At 45.4% G+C, this 24,304-nt stretch overlaps 1 protein-coding gene across 4 annotated transcripts in view; it reads right to left on the bottom strand.

The window, feature by feature from the left end:
- LOC117407795 (butyrophilin subfamily 1 member A1-like) overlaps nucleotides 1-24,304 on the bottom strand; it is a 345,211-nt gene that overhangs the window by 95,436 nt on the left and 225,471 nt on the right. For 2 of the 4 annotated variants that reach the window (XM_059011810.1, XM_059011809.1), the window contains exons 2-7: nucleotides 10,717-10,790; nucleotides 10,164-10,511; nucleotides 7,192-7,473; nucleotides 5,405-5,512; nucleotides 5,275-5,301; nucleotides 4,241-4,267 (exon numbers count right to left, since the gene is read on the bottom strand). The exons of the other annotated variants lie outside the window; for them this stretch is intronic. In XM_059011810.1, coding sequence (XP_058867793.1) covers nucleotides 4,241-4,267; nucleotides 5,275-5,301; nucleotides 5,405-5,512; nucleotides 7,192-7,473; nucleotides 10,164-10,511; nucleotides 10,717-10,786 — 862 coding nt within the window. In that variant the 5' untranslated portion in view covers nucleotides 10,787-10,790. The remainder of the gene's footprint in view (nucleotides 1-4,240; nucleotides 4,268-5,274; nucleotides 5,302-5,404; nucleotides 5,513-7,191; nucleotides 7,474-10,163; nucleotides 10,512-10,716; nucleotides 10,791-24,304) is intronic. 4 annotated transcript variants of the gene reach the window in all.

Here is a 24,304-nt window from a genome sequence, read left to right on the forward strand (position 1 = left end):
CTCACTCTGAGCTCTGCACTCTGCACACGCAGAGGAGAACCCCTCACTCACTCTGAGCTCCACACTCTGCACACACAGAGGAGAACCCCTCACTCACTCTGAGCTCCACACACACAGAGGAGAACCCCTCACTCACTCTGAGCTCCACACTCTGCACACGCAGAGGAGAACCCCTCACTCACTCTGAGCTCCGCACACGCAGAGGAGAACCCCTCACTCACTCTGAGCTCCACACTCTGCACACGCAGAGGAGAACCCCTCACTCACTATGAGCTCCGCACACGCAGAGGAGAACCCCTCACTCACTCTGAGCTCCGCACTCTGCACACACAGAAGAGAACCCCTCACTCACTCTGAGCTCCGCACTCTGCACACGCAGTGTAGAACCCCTCATTCACTCTGAGCTCCGCACTCTGCACACGCAGAGGATAACCCCTCACTCACTCTGAGCTCCGCACACACAGAGGAGAACCCCTCACTCACTGAGCTCCACACTCTGCACACGCAGATGAGAACCCCTCACTCACTCTGAGCTCCGCACTCTGCACACGCAGAGGAGAACCCCTCGCTCACTCTGAGCTCCGCACTCTGCACACGCAGAGAACGCCTCTCACTCTGAGCTCCGCACATGCAGAGGAGAACCCCTCACTCACTCTGAGCTCCGCACTCTGCACACACAGAGGAGAACCACTCACTCACTCTGAGCTCCGCACTCTGCACACGCAGAGGAGAACCCCTCACTCACTCTGAGCTCCGCACTCTGCACACGCAGAGGAGAACCCCTCACTCACTCTGAGCTCCGCACTCTGCACACGCAGAGGAGAACCCCTCACTTACTCTGAGCTCCGCACTCTGCACACGCAGTGGAGAACCCCTCACTCACTCTGAGCTCCGCACTCTGCACACGCAGAGGAGAACCCCTCACTCACTCTGAGCTCCACACTCTGCACACACAGAGGAGAACCCCTCACTCACTCTGAGCTCCGCACTCTGCACACGCAGAGAACCCCTCACTTACTCTGAGCTCCGCACTCTGCACAAGCAGAGGAGAACCCCTCACTCACTCTGAGCTCCGCACTCTGCACACGCAGAGAAACCCTCACTCACTCTGAGCTCCGCACTCTGCACACGCAGAGGAGAACCCCTCACTCACTCTGAGCTCCGCACTCTGCACACGCAGAGGAGAACCCCTCACTCACTCTGAGCTCCGCACTCTGCACACGCAGAGGAGAACCCCTCACTCACTCTGAACTCTGCACTCTGCACACGCAGAGGAGAACCCCTCACTCACTTCGAGCTACGCACTCTGCACACGCAGAGAACCCCTCACTCACTCTGAGCTCCGCACTCTGCACACGCAGAGGAGAACCCCTCACTCACTCTGAGCTCCGCACTCTGCACACGCAGAGGAGAACCCCTCACTCACTCTGAGCTCCGCACTCTGCGCACGCAGAGGAGAACCCCTCACTCACTCTGAGCTCCACACTCTGCACACACAGAGGAGAACCCCTCACTCACTCTGAGCTCCGCACTCTGCACACACAGAGGAGAACCCCTCCCTCACTCTGAGCTCCGCACTCTGCACACGCAGAGGAGAACCCTTCACTCACTCTGAGCTCCGCACACACAGAGGAGAACCCCTCACTCACTCTGAGCTCCGCACTCTGCAGACGCAGAGGAGAACCCCTCACTCACTCTGAGCTCCGCACTCTGCACATGCAGAGGAGAACCCCTCGCTCACTCTGAGCTCCGCACTCTACACACGCAGTGGAGAACCCCTCACTCACTCTGAGCTCCGCACTCTGCACACGCAGAGGAGAACCCCTCACTCACTCTGAGCTCCGCACACACAGAGGAGAACCCCTCACTCACTGAGCTCAACACTCTGCAGACGCAGAGGAGAACCCCTCACTCACTCTGAGCTCCGCATTCTGCACACACAGAGGAGAACCTCTCACTCACTCTGAGCTCCGCACACGCAGAGGAGAACCCCTCACTCACTCTGAGCTCCACACTCTGCACACGCAGAGGAGAACCCCTCACTCACTCTTAGCTCCGCACTCCGCACACGCAAAGGATAACCCCTCACTCACTCTGAGCTCCGCACTATGCACAAGCAGAGGATAACCCCTCACTCACTCTGAGCTCTGCACTCTGTACACGCAGAGGAGAACCCCTCACTCACTCTGAGCTCTGCACTCTGCACACGCAGAGGAGAACCCCTCACTCACTCTGAGCTCCACACTCTGCACACACAGAGGAGAACCCCTCACTCACTCTGAGCTCCGCACACGCAGAGGAGAGCCCCTCACTCACTCTGAGCTCCACACTCTGCACACGCAGAGGAGAACCCCTCACTCACTCTGAGCTCCGCATTCTGCACACACAGAGGAGAACCTCTCACTCACTCTGAGCTCCGCACACGCAGAGGAGAACCCCTCACTCACTCTGAGCTCCACACTCTGCACACGCAGAGGAGAACCCCTCACTCACTCTTAGCTCCGCACTCCGCACACGCAAAGGATAACCCCTCACTCACTCTGAGCTCCGCACTATGCACAAGCAGAGGATAACCCCTCACTCACTCTGAGCTCTGCACTCTGTACACGCAGAGGAGAACCCCTCACTCACTCTGAGCTCTGCACTATGCACACGCAGAGGAGAACCCCTCGCTCACTCTGAGCTCCACACTCTGCACACGCAGAGGACAACCCCTCACTCACTCTGAGCTCTGCACTCTGCACACGCAGAGGAGAACCACTCACTCACTCTGAGCTCCGCACTCTGCACACGCAGAGGAGAACCACTCACTCACTCTGAGCTCCGCACTCTGCACACGCAGTGTAGAACCCCTCACTCACTCTGAGCTCTGCACTCTGCACACGCAGAGGAGAACCCCTCACTCACTCTGAGCTCCACACTCTGCACACACAGAGGAGAACCCCTCACTCACTCTGAGCTCCACACACACAGAGGAGAACCCCTCACTCACTCTGAGCTCCACACTCTGCACACGCAGAGGAGAACCCCTCACTCACTCTGAGCTCCGCACACGCAGAGGAGAACCCCTCACTCACTCTGAGCTCCACACTCTGCACACGCAGAGGAGAACCCCTCACTCACTCTGAGCTCCGCACACGCAGAGGAGAACCCCTCACTCACTCTGAGCTCCGCACTCTGCACACACAGAAGAGAACCCCTCACTCACTCTGAGCTCCGCACTCTGCACACGCAGTGTAGAACCCCTCATTCACTCTGAGCTCCGCACTCTGCACACGCAGAGAACGCCTCTCACTCTGAGCTCCGCACATGCAGAGGAGAACCCCTCACTCACTCTGAGCTCCGCACTCTGCACACACAGAGGAGAACCACTCACTCACTCTGAGCTCCGCACTCTGCACACGCAGAGGAGAACCCCTCACTCACTCTGAGCTCCGCACACACAGAGGAGAACCCCTCACTCACTCTGAGCTCCACACTCTGCACACGCAGAGGAGAACCCCTCACTCACTCTGAGCTCCGCACTCTGCACACGCAGAGGATAACCCCTCGCTCACTCTGAGCTCTGCACTCTGCACACGCAGATGAGAACCCCTCACTCACTCTGAGCTCCGCACTCTGCACACGCAGAGGAGAACCCCTCGCTCACTCTGAGCTCTGCACTCTGCACACGCAGATGAGAACCCCTCACTCACTCTGAGCTCCGCACTCTGCACACGCAGAGGAGAACCCCTCGCTCACTCTGAGCTCCGCACTCTGCACACGCAGAGGAGAACCACTCACTCACTCTGAGCTCCACACACGCAGAGGAGAACCCCTCGCTCAGTCTGAGCTCCACACTCTGCACCCACAGAGGAGAACCCCTCACTCACTCTGAGCTCCGCACTCTGCACACGCAGAGGAGAACCCCTCACTCACTCTGAGCTCCACACTCTGCACACGCAGAGGAGAACCCCTCACTCACTCTGAGCTCCACACACGCAGAGGAGAACCCCTCACTCAGTCTGAGCTCCGCACTCTGCACACGCAGAGGAGAACCCGTCACTCACTCTGAGCTCTGCACTCTGCACACGCAGAGGAGAACCCCTCACCCACTCTGAGCTCCGCACTCTGCACACACATTGCAAGCACTCCCGACAGACACAGCGACAGACAGACAGCATGAGTAGATAACTAGATAATAAATAGATAGAAACATTTACAGTAATTCTACAAATAAAGTTATGAAAACAGTTCATACCAAGTTCCTCACGAAGGCGCTGAGCAGCTAAAAAAAATGAATCAGACAGAACAGTGTGTGGTTATTTCAGCTCCAGTGCAGATTAAAATGAATCAGACAGAATAGTGTGTGGTTATTTCAGCTCCAGTACAGATTAAAATGAATCAGACAGAAGAATGTGTGGTTATTTCAGCTCCAGTACTTAATAAAATGAATCAGACAGAACAGTGTGTGGCTATTTCAGCTCCAGTACAGATTCAAATGAATCAGACAGAACAGTGTGTGGCTATTTCAGCTCCAGTACAGATTAAAATGAATCAGCCAGAACAGTGTGTGGTTATTTCAGCTCCAGTACAGATTAAAATGAATCAGACAGATTAAAATGCAGTATGAAAAGCACAACCATTTAAATGAACAGGATGTCCATGTGAAAATGAATCTGCTATCTGCGAAGTATATGAAACATACAAACTAAAATTGCTACAATTTTCAACATCCCTCCATAAGGAAATATTTATATTCCTAAGTCTTTGCTGTCCAAAAAAACTCCCAACTTTTTTAATATTTAAATTTGAATAGATTCATTTATTTAACCAGGAGATTTAATTTATTAATTCATTTAACCAGGTCTCATTTACAAGAGGGTCCTGGAAACAATAAAATAACAATTGCAATGTATTAAAACAATTGCAATGTACCAACACACAATAACAACATGTGCGGCTCAAACTGAATCAGCAGCACAGAGATCCAAGAATACAATCAATAAGACAGCTATCAATGTGTTAATGTGGACTGCAGGAGAGGCATTGCCAGGAGGTTCTAAGCAATTCCCAAATACGATCCTTAAAACCAGAGGAAGATTCATTTTAGTATAGAGAGACAATGCATGTGTTGTTAAACTTGCAGAACATATATTATAATTTATAAATTATTTGTAATTAGCTGGATTTCTGGTCCAAGGATGTCTTTATTTATGGGTGTGGTAGTTTAAGATACTGCTGCAGAAACCTGGAATGGGTTTTCAGCATCTCTTCATTAAGTGCTTTACTTACCCATAGGCTCAAGCTTTCTCTCCATGGCTAGAAGAAAAACAGAACAGTCCATATTATTGTAAACCTGTTTGACATGTTTAAAATGCACAGAGCTATATGAAATGCCTCATGATAATGATAAAGTTCATACCATCCATTCTTCTCCATTGGATCACCAGCAGAGGAATGGCTCCAATACTGAGAGCTAAAGTCAAGAAGAAAGCCACCATCCACCCAGAGACTCCTGGGAAAAAATCACCTGGAAAACAACACAGCAGCTCAACACACTGGAACACACACACCCCTCCCAACACTGACCACACCCCTCATAGTGAGCATTCCACACACCCCTCCCAACACTGAACCACACCCCTCATAGTGAGCATTCCACACACCCCTCCCAACACTGACCACACCCCTCATAGTGAGCATTCCACACACCCCTCCCAACACTGACAACACCCCCTCATAGTAAGCATTCCACACACCCCTCCCAACACTGAACCACACCCCCTCATAGTGAGCATTCCACACACCCCTCCCAACACTGAGCCACACCCCCTCATAGTGAGCATTCCACACACCCCGCCCAACACTGACCACACCCCCTCATAGTAAGCATTCCACACACCCCGCCCAACACTGACCACACTCCCTCATAGTAAGCATTCCACACACCCCTCCCAACACTGCAGACAGTCAAAATGGAGGACTGCTCATAACCACCCCCAAATGTGTTTGTTGATTCAGATATTGGCTGGTCTAGTAGTTCATGTGTTTGATACAGATATTGACTGGCCCGCTAGTTCATGTGTTTGATTCAGATATTGACTGGTCCACGAGTTCATGTGTTTGATTCAGATATTGACTGGCCCGCTAGTTCATGTGTTTGATTCAGATATTGACTGGCCCGCTAGTTCATGTGTTTGATTCAGATATTGACTGGTCCACTAGTTCATGTGTTTGATACAGATATTGACTGATCCACGAGTTCATGTGTTTGATTCAGATATTGACTGGCCCGCTAGTTCATGTGTTTGATTCAGATATTGACTGGTCCACTAGTTAATGTGTTTGATTCAGATATTGACTGATCCACGAGTTCATGTGTTTGATTCAGATATTGACTGGCCCGCTAGTTCATGTGTTTGATTCAGATATTGACTGGTCCACTAGTTCATGTGTTTGATTCAGATATTGACTGATCCACTAGGTCATGTGTTTGAGTCAGATATTGACTGGTCTATTAGTTCATGTGTTTGATTCAGATATTGACTGGTCTAGTAGTTCATGTGTTTGATACAGATATTGACTGATCCACGAGTTCATGTGTTTGATTCAGATATTGACTGGCCCGCTAGTTCATGTGTTTGATTCAGATATTGACTGGTCCACTAGTTCATGTGTTTGATTCAGATATTGACTGATCCACGAGTTCATGTGTTTGATTCAGATATTGACTGGCCCGCTAGTTCATGTGTTTGATTCAGATATTGACTGGTCCACTAGTTCATGTGTTTGATTCAGATATTGACTGATCCACTAGGTCATGTGTTTGAGTCAGATATTGACTGGTCTATTAGTTCATGTGTTTGATTCAGATATTGACTGGCCCACTAGTTCATGTGTTTGATTCAGATATTGACTGGCCCACTAGTTCATGTGTTTGATTCAGATACGGACTGGTCCACTAGTTCATGTGTTTGATTCAGATATTGACTGGTCTGCTAGTTCATGTGTTTGATTCAGATATTGACTGGCCCACTAGTTCATGTGTTTGATTCAGATATTGACTGGCCCGCTAGTTCATGTGTTTGATTCAGATATTGACTGGCCCACTAGTTCATGTGTTTGATTCAGATGTTGATGCCCCATCATGATGACTGTAATCTATGGTCAGTGTGAGTCAGGCTCAATCCACAAACATGTGATACTCACTGGATATGTGGAGTTTGGATTCCCAGTCTGGTCTTGGTATTTTACTTCTAACCAGACAGGAGAACACGTTGGACTGCTGTTTGATTTTGATGTAGCTGCTGACACTGCGGAGCCCCTGACTGACTCTCAGCAGTGTTGTGTTGGACAGTGATGTCACATCGTTTCCATCCCTGTCTCTCCAGATCACTTCAGGTTCAGGGTCCCACCCCTCTGATCTGCACACCAGCCGGGTCTGCTCTCCTTGTGTAGAGTCCATAGAGATTGAGGGCTGGGTCCCCAGAGCTGTCAGGGAATAGAGACAGTGAGACACACGCAGATAGACACACCAACCAGTGTGTCTATCTGCTCTCTTTATTATAGACTAAACTACTGTGTCAGTGCTGACATATCCAGTCCTGTGAGGATCCCAGCTCCCCTGTATTATATTATGAGTTACTGTGTCAGTGCTGACATATCCAGTCCTGTGAGGATCCCAGCTCCCCTGTATTATATTATGAGTTACTGTGTCAGTGCTGACATATCCAGTCCTGTGAGGATCCCAGCTCCCCTGCATTATATTATGAGTTACTGTGTCAGTGCTGACATATCCAGTCCTGTGAGTATCCCAGCCCCCCTGTATTATATTATGAGTTCCTGTGTCAGTGCTGACATATCCAGTCCTGTGAGGATCCCAGCTCCCCTGTATTATATTATGAGTTACTGTGTCAGTGCTGACATATCCAGTCCTGTGAGTATCCCAGCCCCCCTGTATTATATTATGAGTTACTGTGTCAGTGCTGACATATCCAGTCCTGTGAGGATCCCAGCTCCCCTGTATTATATTATGAGTTACTGTGTCAGTGCTGACATATCCAGTCCTGTGAGGATCCCAGCTCCCCTGTATTATATTATGAGTTACTGTGTCAGTGCTGACATATCCAGTCCTGTGAGGATCCCAGCTCCCCTGTATTATATTATGAGTTACTGTGTCAGTGCTGACATATCCAGTCCTGTGAGGATCCCAGCTCCCCTGTATTATATTATGAGTTACTGTGTCAGTGCTGACATATCCAGTCCTGTGAGGATCCCAGCTCCCCTGTATTATATTATGAGTTACTGTGTCAGTGCTGACATATCCAGTCCTGTGAGGATCCCAGCTCCCCTGTATTATATTATGAGTTACTGTGTCAGTGCTGACATATCCAGTCCTGTGAGGATCCCAGCTCCCCTGTATTATATTATGAGTTACTGTGTCAGTGCTGACATATCCAGTCCTGCGAGTATCCCAGCTCCCCTGTATTATATTATGCCCTGTGAAGGGGCTCTAGGGGAGGCGGTCGTATGTACTGTATGCACGTCACACTTCACAGATTGCTGTATATATCCAGAGAACTGCTCAATCGATTGGCGTGAAACTTGGTACAGTCAGCCCTCTTTATACCGCCAGGTAAGAGCCATGGGTAGAAATGGGCAATAAGTGAGGGTGGCGTTATAGTGAGGGTCAGCAAAAAAAAAATTATTTTATTTTTTTAGTTATGCAATTACAGTATCTCCAGGCCGTTTTAATAAAACATTAATCTTTTTTAAAACTACAATACTAGTTCTTAACACAACAGTAGGTCTACGTTGTAAGTGGTGTTTTATCATCTTTTCCCATCTGTATGAAACATACACGGTTACTTTTGAGGAACAGTTTATACTTAAAAGAAAAATAAAGTGTCAAATCACCCAAACAACAATTCCATAAAAACAAAAAAGCGTATGTTTTTTTTTTTTTTTTTACTGTACTGGTCATTTGAACTTCAGTGTTTGTAGCACGACTGTAACCCTGCTGAATACTATCCCCCCTATTGAACAATGTCATCTATTTCACAAAGCAATTTACGCTCAGCAGCATTCTTTTTTAAGCAGTTAAAAAAAACATTGAACATGTAAAAAAAACATTGAATATGTGCAGGCAAACACTTTTTTTAAATGAAAAGTAAAAAAAAAAAAAAAATTCTGTTGTTTTCTAAACCGATGCTTTAGTTCAAGTCAGCCTTCATTTGTGCAAAACGTGCACGTAAACAAACAAACCCCTTCCAGGACTTTGTTTTTTAACATTTACTGTGGTTTATAATAGTCACTTGTTTTAGACTGCGTCAAGCCTTTATCAGGTTAAACAAATCGACCCGTTCCATCAAGGTAAGCCATTTGTTTTTATCCATTACAATGTCTCTAATTGTCCTTCGATTAACAGTATGTGCCTCACTTAGGTGAGAAAACATTTGCGATGTCTTGCTGACTTGCTTTCTTATTTTCAGACGCAGACATGCAGATTTGTTTCTATTGCTCTGGTGTTAAATGTAGGGTCGACTCGCCATGTTGTACTTTCTGTTTTGCTTTGGGAGCGGGAGTGTTGATGACATTGGTATGAACGTTCACTTAACAACAAATTAAGAAAGCGAGCTAAAGGTTAACTGCATAACTTAGTTGTTTTAATTGGCCATGATTATTTTGCTGGCGCTACAAGGAGGGAAACTACAATGCTTATAATTATTTTTGCTTGGCTTGAGAAGCTGGCGGGTGGCGGACAGCGGGGTGTGATATAACGGGTACAAATATCACTGTTTTTATATTGGTGACATTTGTTCAGAGAGAATAGCTGGTGGTATGCGAGGATGATGTTATAAAGGGGGCGGTATAACACGGGACAACTGGATTTACATTATTAAGTGAAGGTTATTGAGAATATCAGATTGTGAGGGTGTAGGGAGAGTCTGTGTTTCTGTTCAGATTCCTGACAGCATGTCACACTAACATCTTTGTAACTTGGTAATTCGTATTCTATACTGTTCTGTACAGACTGTTGGTATATGTCATGGACATCACTTTTTCTGCATTCTGAAAGTCTAGATTATTTATATTACAGTCGTGGGTAGTTTTGTAATGAAGAGACAAGAGCTGGTAACACATTAGTAGTGAGTTCAACTTGTGTATCAAACATTACTGACCTGCGACTATCACTTCAGTCTGTCCTTCTTCATACTGACTTCCATCATCAGCAAAGCAGGTATAGACGCCTCTATCAGAGGGCCGGAGGTTTCTCAGATGCAGAGAGATATCGCCTCTCTGCAGTGCAGAGGGAGAGAGAGCAGTGCGGTCCTGGTAAGCTCTGTCCTGTGCTCCTAGAAGATTCTTTTGGAAACGATATAAATGGACTTGTTTTTCAAATGCATCCCTGTACCACCTCACTTCCATGTCCACAGCACTGAGTCTGGGTGAAATGTGACAGGGCAGGATGACATCATCACCAGGCTCAGCAATGACAGGCTGATCAGAGCCAACGACAGTCCATGCATCTGAGAAAGAAAAGACGAGGTAAAGCAATTGCAAACAAATAGGCCATTTCTCAAAACAGTAGAAATATTAGAATATTATAAATAGTTGAGAGCTACTAGCCAAGTTCTGTGAGCTCATACATTGATGCAGACAGCTATATACAGGGCCCTGGAAATAAGAGGGAGCATCTCAATGGATTGGTTTCATTTCTACAGTCCCTCTCACCTTGTGTAGAAACAGCTTGTAGCAAACTCAAGACAATGAGACAGGTCCTCCCCAGGAATCTCATCTTCATTTCCCTGGAAAACAACAATGATAAAGATCTCTTAGTTAAAGCTGTGTGTCACTAACAGATTATTAATATCAGGGATCACATTCATCAGGATGGTTCTTATCTGAATGTTCAGCTGCCTTCAAAACTGCTTTGGTTAAGCCTTTAGTCAAAAAATCCAACTTGGATTGTAATTTTAGACCAGCTTCTAACCTGCTATTCTTAGCTAATGTTCTTGGGAGAAGGTAGTAGCAGATCCACTCCATAGATTTCTGGATTGTAGCAATGTTCTTGAAGGTAGTAGCTGATCCACTCAACAGATTTCTGGATTGTAGCAATGTTCTTGAGAAGATAGTAGCAGAGCCACTGTATTAGAAGAGGTAATACCATCTCGAGCTCCGCTCTCGAGCTCCACTGTGCCCAGAACCTCTCGATGGTATTACTCCCTGGTAATACACACTGAACCAGCTAGTATTGTAATACACACTGAACCAGCTAGTATTGTAATACACACTGAACCAGCCAGTATTCTATTACACACTGAACCAGCCAGTATTCTATCACACACTGAACCAGCCAGTATTCTATTACACACTGAACCAGCCAGTATTCTATCACACACTGAACCAGCCAGTATTCTATTACACACTGAACCAGCCAGTATTCTATTACACACTGAACCAGCCAGTATTCTATTACACACTGAACCAGCCAGTATTCTATTACACCCTGAACCAGCCAGTATTCTATTACACCCTGAACCAGCCAGCATTCTATTACACACTGAACCAGCCAGTATTCTATTACACCCTGAACCAGCCAGTATTCTATTACACACTGAACCAGCCAGTATTGTATTACACACTGAACCAGCCAGTATTGTATTACACACTGAACCAGCCAGCATTCTATTACACACTGAACCAGCCAGTATTCTATTACACCCTGAACCAGCCAGTATTCTATTACACACTGAACCAGCCAGTATTGTATTACACACTGAACCAGCCAGTATTCTATTACACACTGAACCAGCCAGTATTCTATTACACACTGAACCAGCCAGTATTGTATTTATATATGATTCCACTGGTGAGATCACTGGTAAACACAGTGTGACTCTTCACATCTTCACTGTTATGCTGAGGACACACTGCTGTGTGTGTCTATGAAACCTGGAGACACCGCTGCTATTTCAACCTTACTAGTAAGGATGAACTCAGAAGCTGGATGTCTCAAAGTGTCTTGCTATTGAGCTCCAGTTATGTCCAATACATTATCCTCCATCAAGTAAGGAGACTTAGGGTTTGTATTAGGGAATACTACCCTGGGAAAAAATGGTGGAAAAATGGCTTATTGGCAATGTATTTGTTTGCATGGAGAATTAGGCTGGAATATCACTCTCAGTGTTGATTGAACTGAGAGTGTGATGTGGTACCGGCCCCACAATCATGCATCTAATTAAGTGTTAATGACAGAAGTGGAGGTTCATAACTGGCAGATAATGAATGGCCTGTGGGAAGGTTCAGGGGGTTCACAGTCAACTCACCCCAAAACGAGGTCGGCTTAAGCACTGTCGGACACAAGTGAAATCAGATGCTTCACGGTCCTCTCACCCAAACTGCGCGAAATGACATCTCTTATACAATAAGAGACACCCTTCATACTATGTATTAACTTATATAATAATAATAATAATAATAATAATAATAATAATAATGATGATAATAATAATAATAATAATAATAATAATAATAATAATAATAATAATAATAATAATAATAATAATAATAATAATAATTTTGTATAAAATAAAGCCACACGTTGATGTGCGCCTCATATCTCGATTGCGGTTTGCTTAGATAGTATTTTAAATATAGGAGCTGTATCCATCACGATTCAAATCATTATATAAACAGATGAATTGTAGGCTATTGCACACGACTACTACTGCTGATAACAACAATAACAGTAATAATAATATATGTTGTGTTTTATATAAAATAAAGCCATTGGCTTTTGAATGTCAAAATACTGTGAAACGCATCTGAGGCAAATTTGGGACAGTTCAGGGTTTTCAACTCACACCCTAGTTACAGAGAGTGCCATCTTCAGTGAACTGTACAGGGTGCTCATAATTCACTCAGTCGAGACTGTGAGTCCTGAGGGACTGTAGGCATCTTCAGTGAACTGTACAGGGTGTTCATAATTCACTCAGTAGAGACTGTGAGTCCTGGGGGACTGCAGGCATCTTCAGTGAACTGTACAGGGTGTTCATAATTCACTCAGTCGAGACTGTGAGTCCTGAGGGACTGTAGGCATCTTCAGTGAACTGTACAGGGTGTTCATAATTCACTGAGTAGAGACTGTGAGTCCTGAGGGACTGTAGGCATCTTCAGTGAACTGTACAGGGTGCTCATAATTCACTGAGTAGAGACTGTGAGTCCTGAGGGACTGTAGGCATCTTCAGTGAACTGTACAGGGTGTTCATAATTCACTGAGTAGAGACTGTGAGTCCTGAGGGACTGCAGGCATCTTCAGTGAACTGTACAGGGTGCTCATAATTCACTGAATAGAGACTGCGAGTCCTGAGGGACTGTAGGTATCTTCAGTGAACTGTACAGGGTGTTCATAATTCACTGAGTAGAGACTGTGAGTCCTGAGGGACTGTAGGCATCTTCAGTGAACTGTACAGGGTGTTCATAATTCACTGAGTAGAGACTGTGAGTCCTGAGGGACTGTAGGCATCTTCAGTGAACTGTACAGGGTGTTCATAATTCACTGAGTAGAGACTGTGAGTCCTGGGGGACTGCAGGCATCTTCAGTGAACTGTACAGGGTGCTCATAATTCACTGAGTAGAGACTGTGAGTCCTGAGGGACTGTAGGCATCTTCAGTGAACTGTACAGGGTGCTCATAATTCACTGAGTAGAGACTGTGAGTCCTGAGGGACTGTAGGCATCTTCAGTGAACTGTACAGGGTGTTCATAATTCACTGAGTAGAGACTGTGAGTCCTGAGGGACTGTAGGCATCTACAGTGAACTGTACAGGGTGTTCATAATTCACTGAGTAGAGACTGTGAGTCCTGAGGGGACTGCAGGCATCTTCAGTGAACTGTACAGGGTGTTCATAATTCACTGAGTAGAGACTGTGAGTCCTGAGGGGACTGCAGGCATCTTCAGTGAACTGTACAGGGTGTTCATAATTCACTGAGTAGAGACTGTGAGTCCTGGGGGACTGCAGGCATCTTCAGTGAACTGTACAGGGTGTTCATAATTCACTGAGTAGAGACTGTGAGTCCTGGGGGACTGCAGGCATCTTCAGTGAACTGTACAGGGTGCTCATAATTCACTGAGTAGAGAATGTGAGTCCTGAGGGACTGTAGGCATCTTCAGTGAACTGTACATGGTGCTCATAATTCACTGAGTAGAGACTGTGAGTCCTGGGGGACTGCAGGCATCTTCAGTGAACTGTACAGGGTGCTCATAATTCACTGAGTAGAGACTGTGAGTCCTGAGGGACTGTAGGCATCTTCAGTGAACTGTACATGGTGCTCATAATTCACTGAGTAGAGACTGTGAGTCCTGGGGGACTGCAGGCATCTTCAGTGAACTGTACAGGGTGCTCATAATTCACTGAGTAGAGACTGTGAGTCCTGAGGGACTGTAGGCATCTTCAGTGAACTGTACAGGGTGCTCATAATTCACTGAGTAGAGACTGTGAGTCCTGAGGGACTGTAGGCATCTTCAGTGAACTGTACATGGTGCTCATAATTCACTGAGTAGAGACTGTGAGTCCTGGGGGACTGCAGGCATCTTCAGTGAACTGTACAGGGTGTTCATAATTCACTCAGTCGAGACAGTGAGTCCTGAGGGACTGTAGGCATCTTCAGTGAACTGTACAGGGTGCTCATAATTCACTGAGTAGAGACTGTGAGTCCTGAGGGACTGTAGGCATCTTCAGTGAACTGTACAGGGTGTTCATAATTCACTGAGTAGAGACTGCGAGTCCTAAGGGACTGTAGGCATCTTCAGTGAACTGTACAGGGTGCTCATAATTCACTGAATAGAGACTGCGAGTCCTGAGGGACTGTAGGCATCTTCAGTGAACTGTACAGGGTGTTCATAATTCACCGAGTAGAGACTGTGAGTCCTGAGGGACTGTAGGCATCTTCAGTGAACTGTACAGGGTGTTCATAATTCACTGAGTAGAGACTGTGAGTCCTGAGGGACTGTAGGCATCTTCAGTGAACTGTACAGGGTGTTCATAATTCACTGAGTAGAGACTGTGAGTCCTGGGGGACTGCAGGCATCTTCAGTGAACTGTACAGGGTGCTCATAATTCACTGAGTAGAGACTGTGAGTCCTGAGGGACTGTAGGCATCTTCAGTGAACTGTACAGGGTGCTCATAATTCACTGAGTAGAGACTGTGAGTCCTGAGGGACTGTAGGCATCTTCAGTGAACTGTACAAGGTGCTCATAATTCACTCAGTAGACAGTGAGTCCTGAGGGACTGTAGGCATCTTCAGTGAACTGTACAGGGTGCTCATAATTCACTCAGTAGAGACTGTGAATCATCTGGGACTGTAGGCATCTTCAGTGAACTGTACAGGGTGGAACACACAGTGTTCACAATGCAGTTTGCAAGTGCACTCGGTTCGTTTATATGGTCTGTGAACCGGATGTTTACAATATCCTGCAGGGTATCTTGAAAGATGGCAGCTGTTGAAGTATTGCTCCAGTTTTTAACAGCATGTTTCAGATTCTTACATATTGCTGTGGAAGGAAGCAGGGGAACGTGGGGAGCTCTTTGCTAATTTAATGAATACATGTGTTGAATGTCTGCAGTAGGAGAGAGTGCAGTATTCAGGTACATAATTCTGCTCTGTTCTCCTACTGTAGGCATGAAACAAAGTAATTTGTGAAAAGACTGAATATATTTTATATTTTACAGTTTTGTCCAGTTTGGCTTGGATTTTGGTGTCTGACCAAATGTTTATCAGAGCTTTAGTTTCTCGCACTGTTCATGTAATTTATGGTTACCAGATTCACAGAGTGAAAATCTGAGAGGTTTTTCTTCTCTTCAATTCACTGATGTCATACCAATTCTGAAGCTGTTAAAATAACAGTATATAATAACAGAATAATAGTTTACAAATTAAACATTGGGTGTATTATTCACAGTTTCCTTCAATTTTATCCTCCACAGTGTGCAGCAGACATGGCTTTTTACTGTTGAGATATCTGCTGATTCCTGTCCACTGTGATTCATACTGTTGAGAAAATAAGAAGGTAATAACACACAACACTACCTTACTGTATTTCTCAACACAAAACCCTTCCTGGGAGGCTGAAACACTCAGCTTCACTTACACTTATAAAACATCCACACTGTATACAAGCATTGACCAGACCAGAATGTAGGTTTGTACTGAAATATTTACACACGCATGTGCTGCTAGCCAATCAGATTACTGGATATTTTCAAATAATCATGTTCTCAATAATATGACATCCTTGTATCTGGCAATACTGCACACAGTTTTCATGACTTCAAATCACATTTCAATTGACTATTTCAAGCATTTCTAAACAACTCTGCCCTTAACAACATACTTATTCAAACCATTAAACTGCTGTAATAACAGCATGTCAGTGGCATTCATCCCCTGCCCAGGCTGTACATTAGAGCCATGAGTAACAGGAAGAAGTAGATCACCACACCCTTATCCACTGTGTGCACAAGCAAACAGAGGGACAGATGCCTTCATATACTGACACAGTGTGATACTCTTGAATCACCACACCCTTATCCACTGTGTGCACAAGCAAACAGAGGGACAGATGGCTTCATATACTGACACAGTCTGATACTCTTGCATCACCACACCCTTATCCACTGTGTGCACAAGCAAACAGAGGGACAGATGCCTTCATATACCGACACAGTCTGATACTCTTGTATCACCACACCCTTATCCACTGTGTGCACAAGCAAACAGAGGGACAGATGCCTTCATATACTGACACAGTGTGATACTCTTGAATCACCACACCCTTATCCACTGTGTGTGTAGAGTATTGGAGTGTTACAGCTTTAAGCAATGTATGCTAGAGAGGTCAAAGGGCAGAAGGCGGGAGGGAGATGAAAAAGGTTTTGTCTGGAGAACGGGGTCTGGTGCATGGCTGGTTTAATAAAAAAACAAGAGTTCACTTATTAAACACGTCTGGCGTGAATACTTTACATTGGCGACGAGGATAAAACTGCTCCGAAGGTTTCAAAAAAAAAAAAACAAAAAAAAAAAACAGAATGGCGGCATACGGCAAAATTGAAGAATATAAGGCAGAACAAGAGGACTGGATTCAGTATACAGAGAGACTGTCCCAGTATTTCATCGCAAATGAAATTAAAGAAACTGAAAAGCAACGTGCAATCTTGCTTAGTGTGTGCGGGGCTAAAACGTATAGCCTTTTGAGAAGTTTAGTGGCTCCACTTAAACCTAGTGAAAAAACATTTGCCGAGCTCGTGGCAGCTCTTACAGAGCATTATAATCCGAAACCATCAGCCATAGTACAGAGATTTAAATTTGATAGCTGTTCTCGCAAGCCAGGCATATCAGTAGCTGGTTTCGTAGCGGAACTCCGCGCACTTTCAGAGTATTGCGAGTTCGGAGACACATTGAATGACCGTTTGAGAGACAGACTAGTGTGTGGAATTAACGATGAACGCATACAACGCCGATTACTGTCAGAGTCGACGCTGGATTTCAGAAAGGCACTGGATATTGCGCAAGGGATGGAAATTGCAGCAAAAAATACTTCCGATCTACAGACTACAACAAGCGGCATTCTACTGTTAAGCACAGGTACGGTCAATGAGATTTCATACGATAAATCCAGAAGACAGACCAGTTACTCAGAGAACCAGCACAAATTGCCATGTTATAGATGTGGGGGTAAGCACTCACCTGATGTCTGTAATTTTAAAGATGCTGAGTGTTACTCCTGTAAAAAGCGTGGCCATGTTGCCAGAGTCTGTCGTAGTAAAAAGAAAGATACACGGAAACAGCCCAGGAAGGAGGAATCGATGCACGTAGTGGAGGAGGAAAGTGAAGTGTATACAATGTTCAATGTAAGAAGCAAGCAGCAGAGGGAAAAGCCAATCACTGTAGAGGTTATTATAAATGACCAAGTAACCACCATGGAGATTGATACTGGAGCTTCAGTATCAATAATTAGTGAATCAACTTACAACAGAAACTGGCCTTTGGACAATAAACCTGAACTTACCACATCTGATGTGGTTCTACGCACCTATACAGGGGAACAAGTTCCAATACTGGGGTCCATCAGTGTTTTGGTTAAATACCAAGGACAAGAGATATATTTACGACTCACTGTAGTTAAAGGGGAAGGCCCCAGTCTGCTGGGTCGGGACTGGTTAAAACAGTTGAAACTAAACTGGACAGAGCTATTTTGGACACAAGCTGCAGGATACCAAACATTGTTGGAGAAGCATAGCGAACTCTTTCAAAGTGGTTTAGGTACACTCAGGGGAACGACAGGAAAAATTCAGGTGGACCCAGCAGCTAGGCCACGTTTTTTCAAACCGAGACCAGTCCCATACGCCATGAAAGACAAAGTGGATCAAGAACTGGACCGATTGATAGCAGAAGGGGTTATTGAACCAGTACAGTTTTCTGAGTGGGCAGCCCCAATAGTACCAATCCTAAAAGCAGATGGCAGTGTACGTATATGTGGGGACTACAAGGTCACAGTTAACCAAGTGGCAAGGATAGATACATACCCCATTCCCAGGATTGAAGATCTTTATGCTACGCTCGCCGGAGGACAGAAATTTACAAAAATTGATTTGAGCAACGCTTACCTGCAAATTCTACTGGACAAAGGATCCAAACCTTATGTGACCATTAACACACATCGGGGACTGTTTTGCTATAACCGCTTGCCTTTTGGAGTGTCAGCAGCACCTGGCATTTTTCAAAGAATAATGGATTCGCTCTTACAGGGCATACAGGGTGTGTGTGTGTACCTTGATGACATTCTCATTACAGGCAGAACTGAACAGGAACATCTTGCAAATTTAGAGGAAGTGTTACACAGGCTCTCACAGTCAGGAATGCGTATAAAAAAAGACAAGTGTGTTTTCCAGGCTCCTGAAGTCATCTATTTGGGACATAAGATAGACGCAGCCGGTCTACATCCCGTGGAAGAGAAAGTGAGAGCCATATCAGAAGCTCCAGCCCCAAAATCTGTTACTGAGCTAAAATCCTTTCTCGGCCTGCTCAACTATTATGGACGTTTCTTGCCAAATCTGTCCACAGTTTTAGCACCATTGCATAAACTGTTGCAGAAACAGGTCCGGTGGCATTGGGGTTTGGAGCAGACAAAGGCGTTTACGCAGGCAAAAGCTCTGCTGCAGTCTTCAGACGTACTGGTGCACTATGATGGTAAGAAAGCCCTGGTGTTATCATGTGACGCTTCGCCTTATGGATTGGGAGCTGTGCTTGCACATAGGATGTTGGATGGTTCAGAGCGGCCCATCAGCTATGCATCACGCTCTTTGGCACCTGCCGAGAAAAAGTATTCTCAACTGGAGAAGGAAGGGCTGGCTGTTATTTTTGGCGTAAAAAGGTTCCATTGCTATCTGCTGGGCAGACATTTTACAATAAATTCAGATCACAAGCCTCTCCAGAGCTTGTTCAATGAAAATAAACCAATACCCCCAATGGCCTCGGCTAGAATTCAGCGCTGGGCTCTAACGTTGGCTGCATATGACTACAGTTTCCGATATAAACCGGGGGAGGACCTTGGCAACGCAGATGCACTGAGCAGACTTCCTTTACCAGAAGGCCCACAAAAAGTGCCAATGCCAACCGAAACAGTTCTTTTATTGGAATGGCTCTCAACGTCCCCATTAGATGCGAGACAGGTCAGCAAGGCTACCGAAAGAGACCCAGTGTTATCAAGGATACGCAGAATGGTTACAAATGGTTGGGTGGGGTTGCCAAATAGGGAAACCAAGCCTTATTTTAGCAGGAAACAAGAAATAAGCATCATGGAAGGTTGTCTCCTGTGGGGAGCACGTGTCATCATTCCACCTACACTGAGACTGCAAGTTCTAAAATTACTGGCACGGAGCTATGTGTGGTGGCCGAAAATGGACCAGGAATTAGAAAAGAAGGTCCAGGAATGTACCAGATGCCAAGCAAATCGGTATGCCCCTCCAGAGGCACCGCTACATCCCTGGAAATGGCCACAAAAACCATGGGAAAGAATTCATGTGGATTATGCTGGTCCTGTTAATGGAAAAATGCTCCTGGTGATAGTGGATGCGCATTCCAAGTGGATCGAGGTCCACCCGATGACCTCGTCCACAGCTGAGACTACTATTGACAGACTCAGAGTCACTTTTGCTGCTTTAGGACTGCCAGAATCAATTGTTTCCGACAATGGACCACAGTTTGTGGGAGAACTATTCAGGCAGTTTATGGTCCAAAATGGCATTAAGCACATTAAAACATCCCCTTATCACCCCTCCTCTAACGGTTTAGCAGAGAGGGCAGTTCAGACAATCAAGGAAGGATTAAAGAAAATGGAAAAGGGGAATATGGAGTCGAAACTGATCAGGTTTCTTTTCAAGTACAGGGTGACGCCCCAAGCCACCACAGGTAAATCACCAGCGGAGCTCCTGATGGGACGGAAACTTCGCACCCACCTGGATTTGCTATACCCAGATGAGAGAGCCAGGGTCGAGCAGAAACAGGCGCAACAGAAAGCAAATCATGATATACACGCCAGACAACGGTTCTTTAAGGTGGGGGACAGTGTGTTTGCTCGCAACTTTGGCACAGGGCCGCAGTGGTTGTCAGGCACCATAAGCAAACAGACAGGTCCAGTGTCATACGTTGTACAATTGCAAGATGGTAGAGCCTGCCGGAGACATGTGGACCATGTCCGTAGGGGTTTTCCTAAAGAACCTGAGACAGATATGCCGCAGCCTGACAGTCCCCAACTAGAAGTAGAGGACACTGTGTCTGACCAGCCCAGTGTGGACCAGGGTGACTCAAGGACAAAGACACAGGATCAGCTTGCAAACTATGAAGAAGAACAGGAGATTCTAGAAGACACTTCTGAGAATCAGGACATTACAGTGGGGGACCAAACAGAAGACACAGCCCCTTTGCGTCGCTCTAGTCGTATCCCGAAGCCTCGGGTACTGATGGACTGGTAAAAGCTAAAACCAGATAGTTACAGGCAGTTACGGAAGAGAGGGCAGAATAATCCCTCATAATTGTCTGGAGGAACAGGGTAGTCCACCCCTGTCCTCATAGTGGGGTCAGGGATTGTTTGTGTTCTTGTTCTACATGTTATTATTAATAATAGTATTTTGTTTAAAAAAAAAAAAAAGAAAATATAGGGGTTGACAAATACTTAAAGTGGGAGGAATGTAGAGTATTGGAGTGTTACAGCTTTAAGCAATGTATGCTAGAGAGGTCAAAGGGCAGAAGGCGGGAGGGAGATGAAAAAGGTTTTGTCTGGAGAACGGGGTCTGGTGCATGGCTGGTTTAATAAAAAAACAAGAGTTCACTTATTAAACACGTCTGGCGTGAATACTTTACAGTGTGCACAAGCAAACAGAGGGACAGATGGCTTCATATACTGACACAGTCTGATACTCTTGCATCACCACACCCTTATCCACTGTGTGCACAAGCAAACAGAGGGGCAGATGCCTTCATATACTGACACAGTCTGATACTCTTGAATCACCACACCCTTATCCACTGTGTGCACAAGCAAACAGAGGGACAGATGCCTTCATATACTGACACAGTGTGATACTCTTGCATCACCACACCCTTATCCACTGTGTGCACAAGCAAACAGAGGGACAGATGCCTTCATATACTGACACAGTCTGATACTCTTGCATCACCACACCCTTATCCACTGTGTGCACAAGCAAACAGAGGGACAGATGCCTTCATATACTGACACAGTCTGATACTCTTGCATCACCACACCCTTATCCACTGTGTGCACAAGCAAACAGAGGGACAGATGCCTTCATATACTGACACAGTGTGATACTCTTGCATCACCACACCCTTATCCACTGTGTGCACAAGCAAACAGAGGGACAGATGCCTTCATATACTGACACAGTGTGATACTCTTGAATCACCACACCCTTATCCACTGTGTGCACAAGCAAACAGAGGGACAGATGCCTTCATATACTGACACAGTGTGATACTCTTGAATCACCACACCCTTATCCACTGTGTGCACAAGCAAACAGAGGGACAGATGCCTTCATATACTGACACAGTGTGATACTCTTGCATCACCACACCCTTATCCACTGTGTGTACAAGCAAACAGAGGGACAGATGCCTTCATATACTGACACAGTGTGATACTCTTGAATCACCACACCCTTATCCACTGTGTGCACAAGCAAACAGAGGGACAGATGCCTTCATATACTGACACAGTGTGATACTCTTGAATCACCACACCCTTATCCACTGTGTGCACAAGCAAACAGAGGGACAGATGCCTTCATATACTGACACAGTCTGATACTCTTGCATCACCACACCCTTATCCACTGTGTGCACAAGCAAACAGAGGGACAGATGGCTTCATATACTGACACAGTGTGATACTCTTGAATCACCACACCCTTATCCACTGTGTGCACAAGCAAACAGAGGTAGGGATGAAACAGTAAATTTCCACGATAGGAATAGTTGTGAGCCACTCTTTCACGATACACCGATTATCACGATGGTAGCGGTTATTTTTCAATTACTTTTTTAACTGAAAAAAAGAAAAAAATAACAAGTTCTGTGTTTTTTTTTCTCTGTGGGATATGGTCTGCAACACAAGGAAGCTACAGACTTTAAAAAAGAGCAAGACTAGCAAGAATGAAAAAAAATACTAGAACACAGGTGGAAGAAAAATAATCTGAATTTTTACTCCTGCTTTATTTACACATTTTAGTTATTTAAATGTACTTAAACAGTACATAATTACAAAATCTGAAGCATCTGTATTTCTTTCAATACATTTAAAGTACTTGATTTACACACATATACTGCAAACTATTCTCAATTCTTTTTCAAATAGTCTGCAAAATAAATAAATAATTTTGTGCTATACAACCTGTAAGTGTGGAATGGAGCAGAATGGGCATGATGGTCTTTAAGCATATTCCTATTTTATTCCTTTTTCTGTTGTTATTTCATTTAGAATTTAAGAAAACACATTTCAATACCGTTATCAGCTTTGCCTGTTTTTCTGGTGGTATAATAGCCTATAACGTGTACATTTTAATGAACGTATTGAAATTACATATTGATAATTGAGGGTGGAACAGAGGACAGTACAGGGAGGGCGCTGCACTGGAAAGGGATGTTATTAAAGTGACCTTGCTTGTTGACTGTTGACGTATTTTAACTCCACGGGTGCCACGTACAGAAGGGCAGGTTTGAAGGTGTTCCTGCTTTCGTTGTTGTGCTTTTGCCACATTCTGCGGATTGGATGCACATCCTGTGGTATTTCCCCACTATATGTTTTTTGTAGTGAAAGTACACACTAGGGCTGTGTGGCAATGTGCCCCGCCCCTGTGTGCATATTAAGTGTTGTATGTTGCATGTGTTAATGTTGGTGTATAGTCATTGGGACACAGGATATAAACGGGTCTGTGTTTCACATGTAGTTAAAAATGTATAATTATATTTAGGCACGGGATTGCACTATCACATCACGTGCAAGTAAAGAGTAATAGTATGTGAGCACGAGATTTAATTCACATGCTGGGATTCAAGTGGATAATTAATTAGTAATTGAATCCCAGCACAATAGTATATATAGGCGCACATTTCCTTCACTCGGGGTTGGGTGTTCGAGAGTGGAGAACGGGTGTGGAGAAGGAGTAACTAAACGTGAAAGAAAGCGTAAATATAAGTGTTTGTACTCACCGTGTTTGTTTGTCTCTCCGTGCACCGTTTGTTAAGTGTTTAGTACGTTTTGTTTGTCTATTTATTTTGGCGCAAGTGCCGTGTCCTGTTTTGTGTTCAAACCTTTTATTTTCTGTTCTGTTTATTAAATGCTGAGCGAAAGAATTCGCTCAGCTTCACCAAACCACACCTCTCTGTCTGTTTATTTCCTGCTTCTGGTCTGACGCCACCCACTCCGGCCGTCTTTGTGACAGGCTGTCAGTTAAGCCTCAAAATAGCAATGGATTAATTGGGCACACAAAATATAATCATTCTAGTAAATATCAATGATTGTATGTGACAGAAATACAATGAGTTTTGGTTGTAAATCTCCCTCCCGACCTGCGAGGGCGCTAAGCAGCTAAAGGAGAAGTCTTTGGACGGTCTGGCCTGACAGTTCTTTCCCCAGGCCGGGAAGTCGGTTAGTCTGGAAGGCGGCAAGACTCCATTGCAGGAACGTATTGACCCAGAAGGGAAACGACGTATCAGCTGTAGATAGTAGAGACAGCTG

Source organism: Acipenser ruthenus, chromosome 43 (genome assembly GCF_902713425.1).
Source record: "Acipenser ruthenus chromosome 43, fAciRut3.2 maternal haplotype, whole genome shotgun sequence".
NCBI classification, from domain to species: Eukaryota; Metazoa; Chordata; class Actinopteri; order Acipenseriformes; family Acipenseridae; genus Acipenser; species Acipenser ruthenus.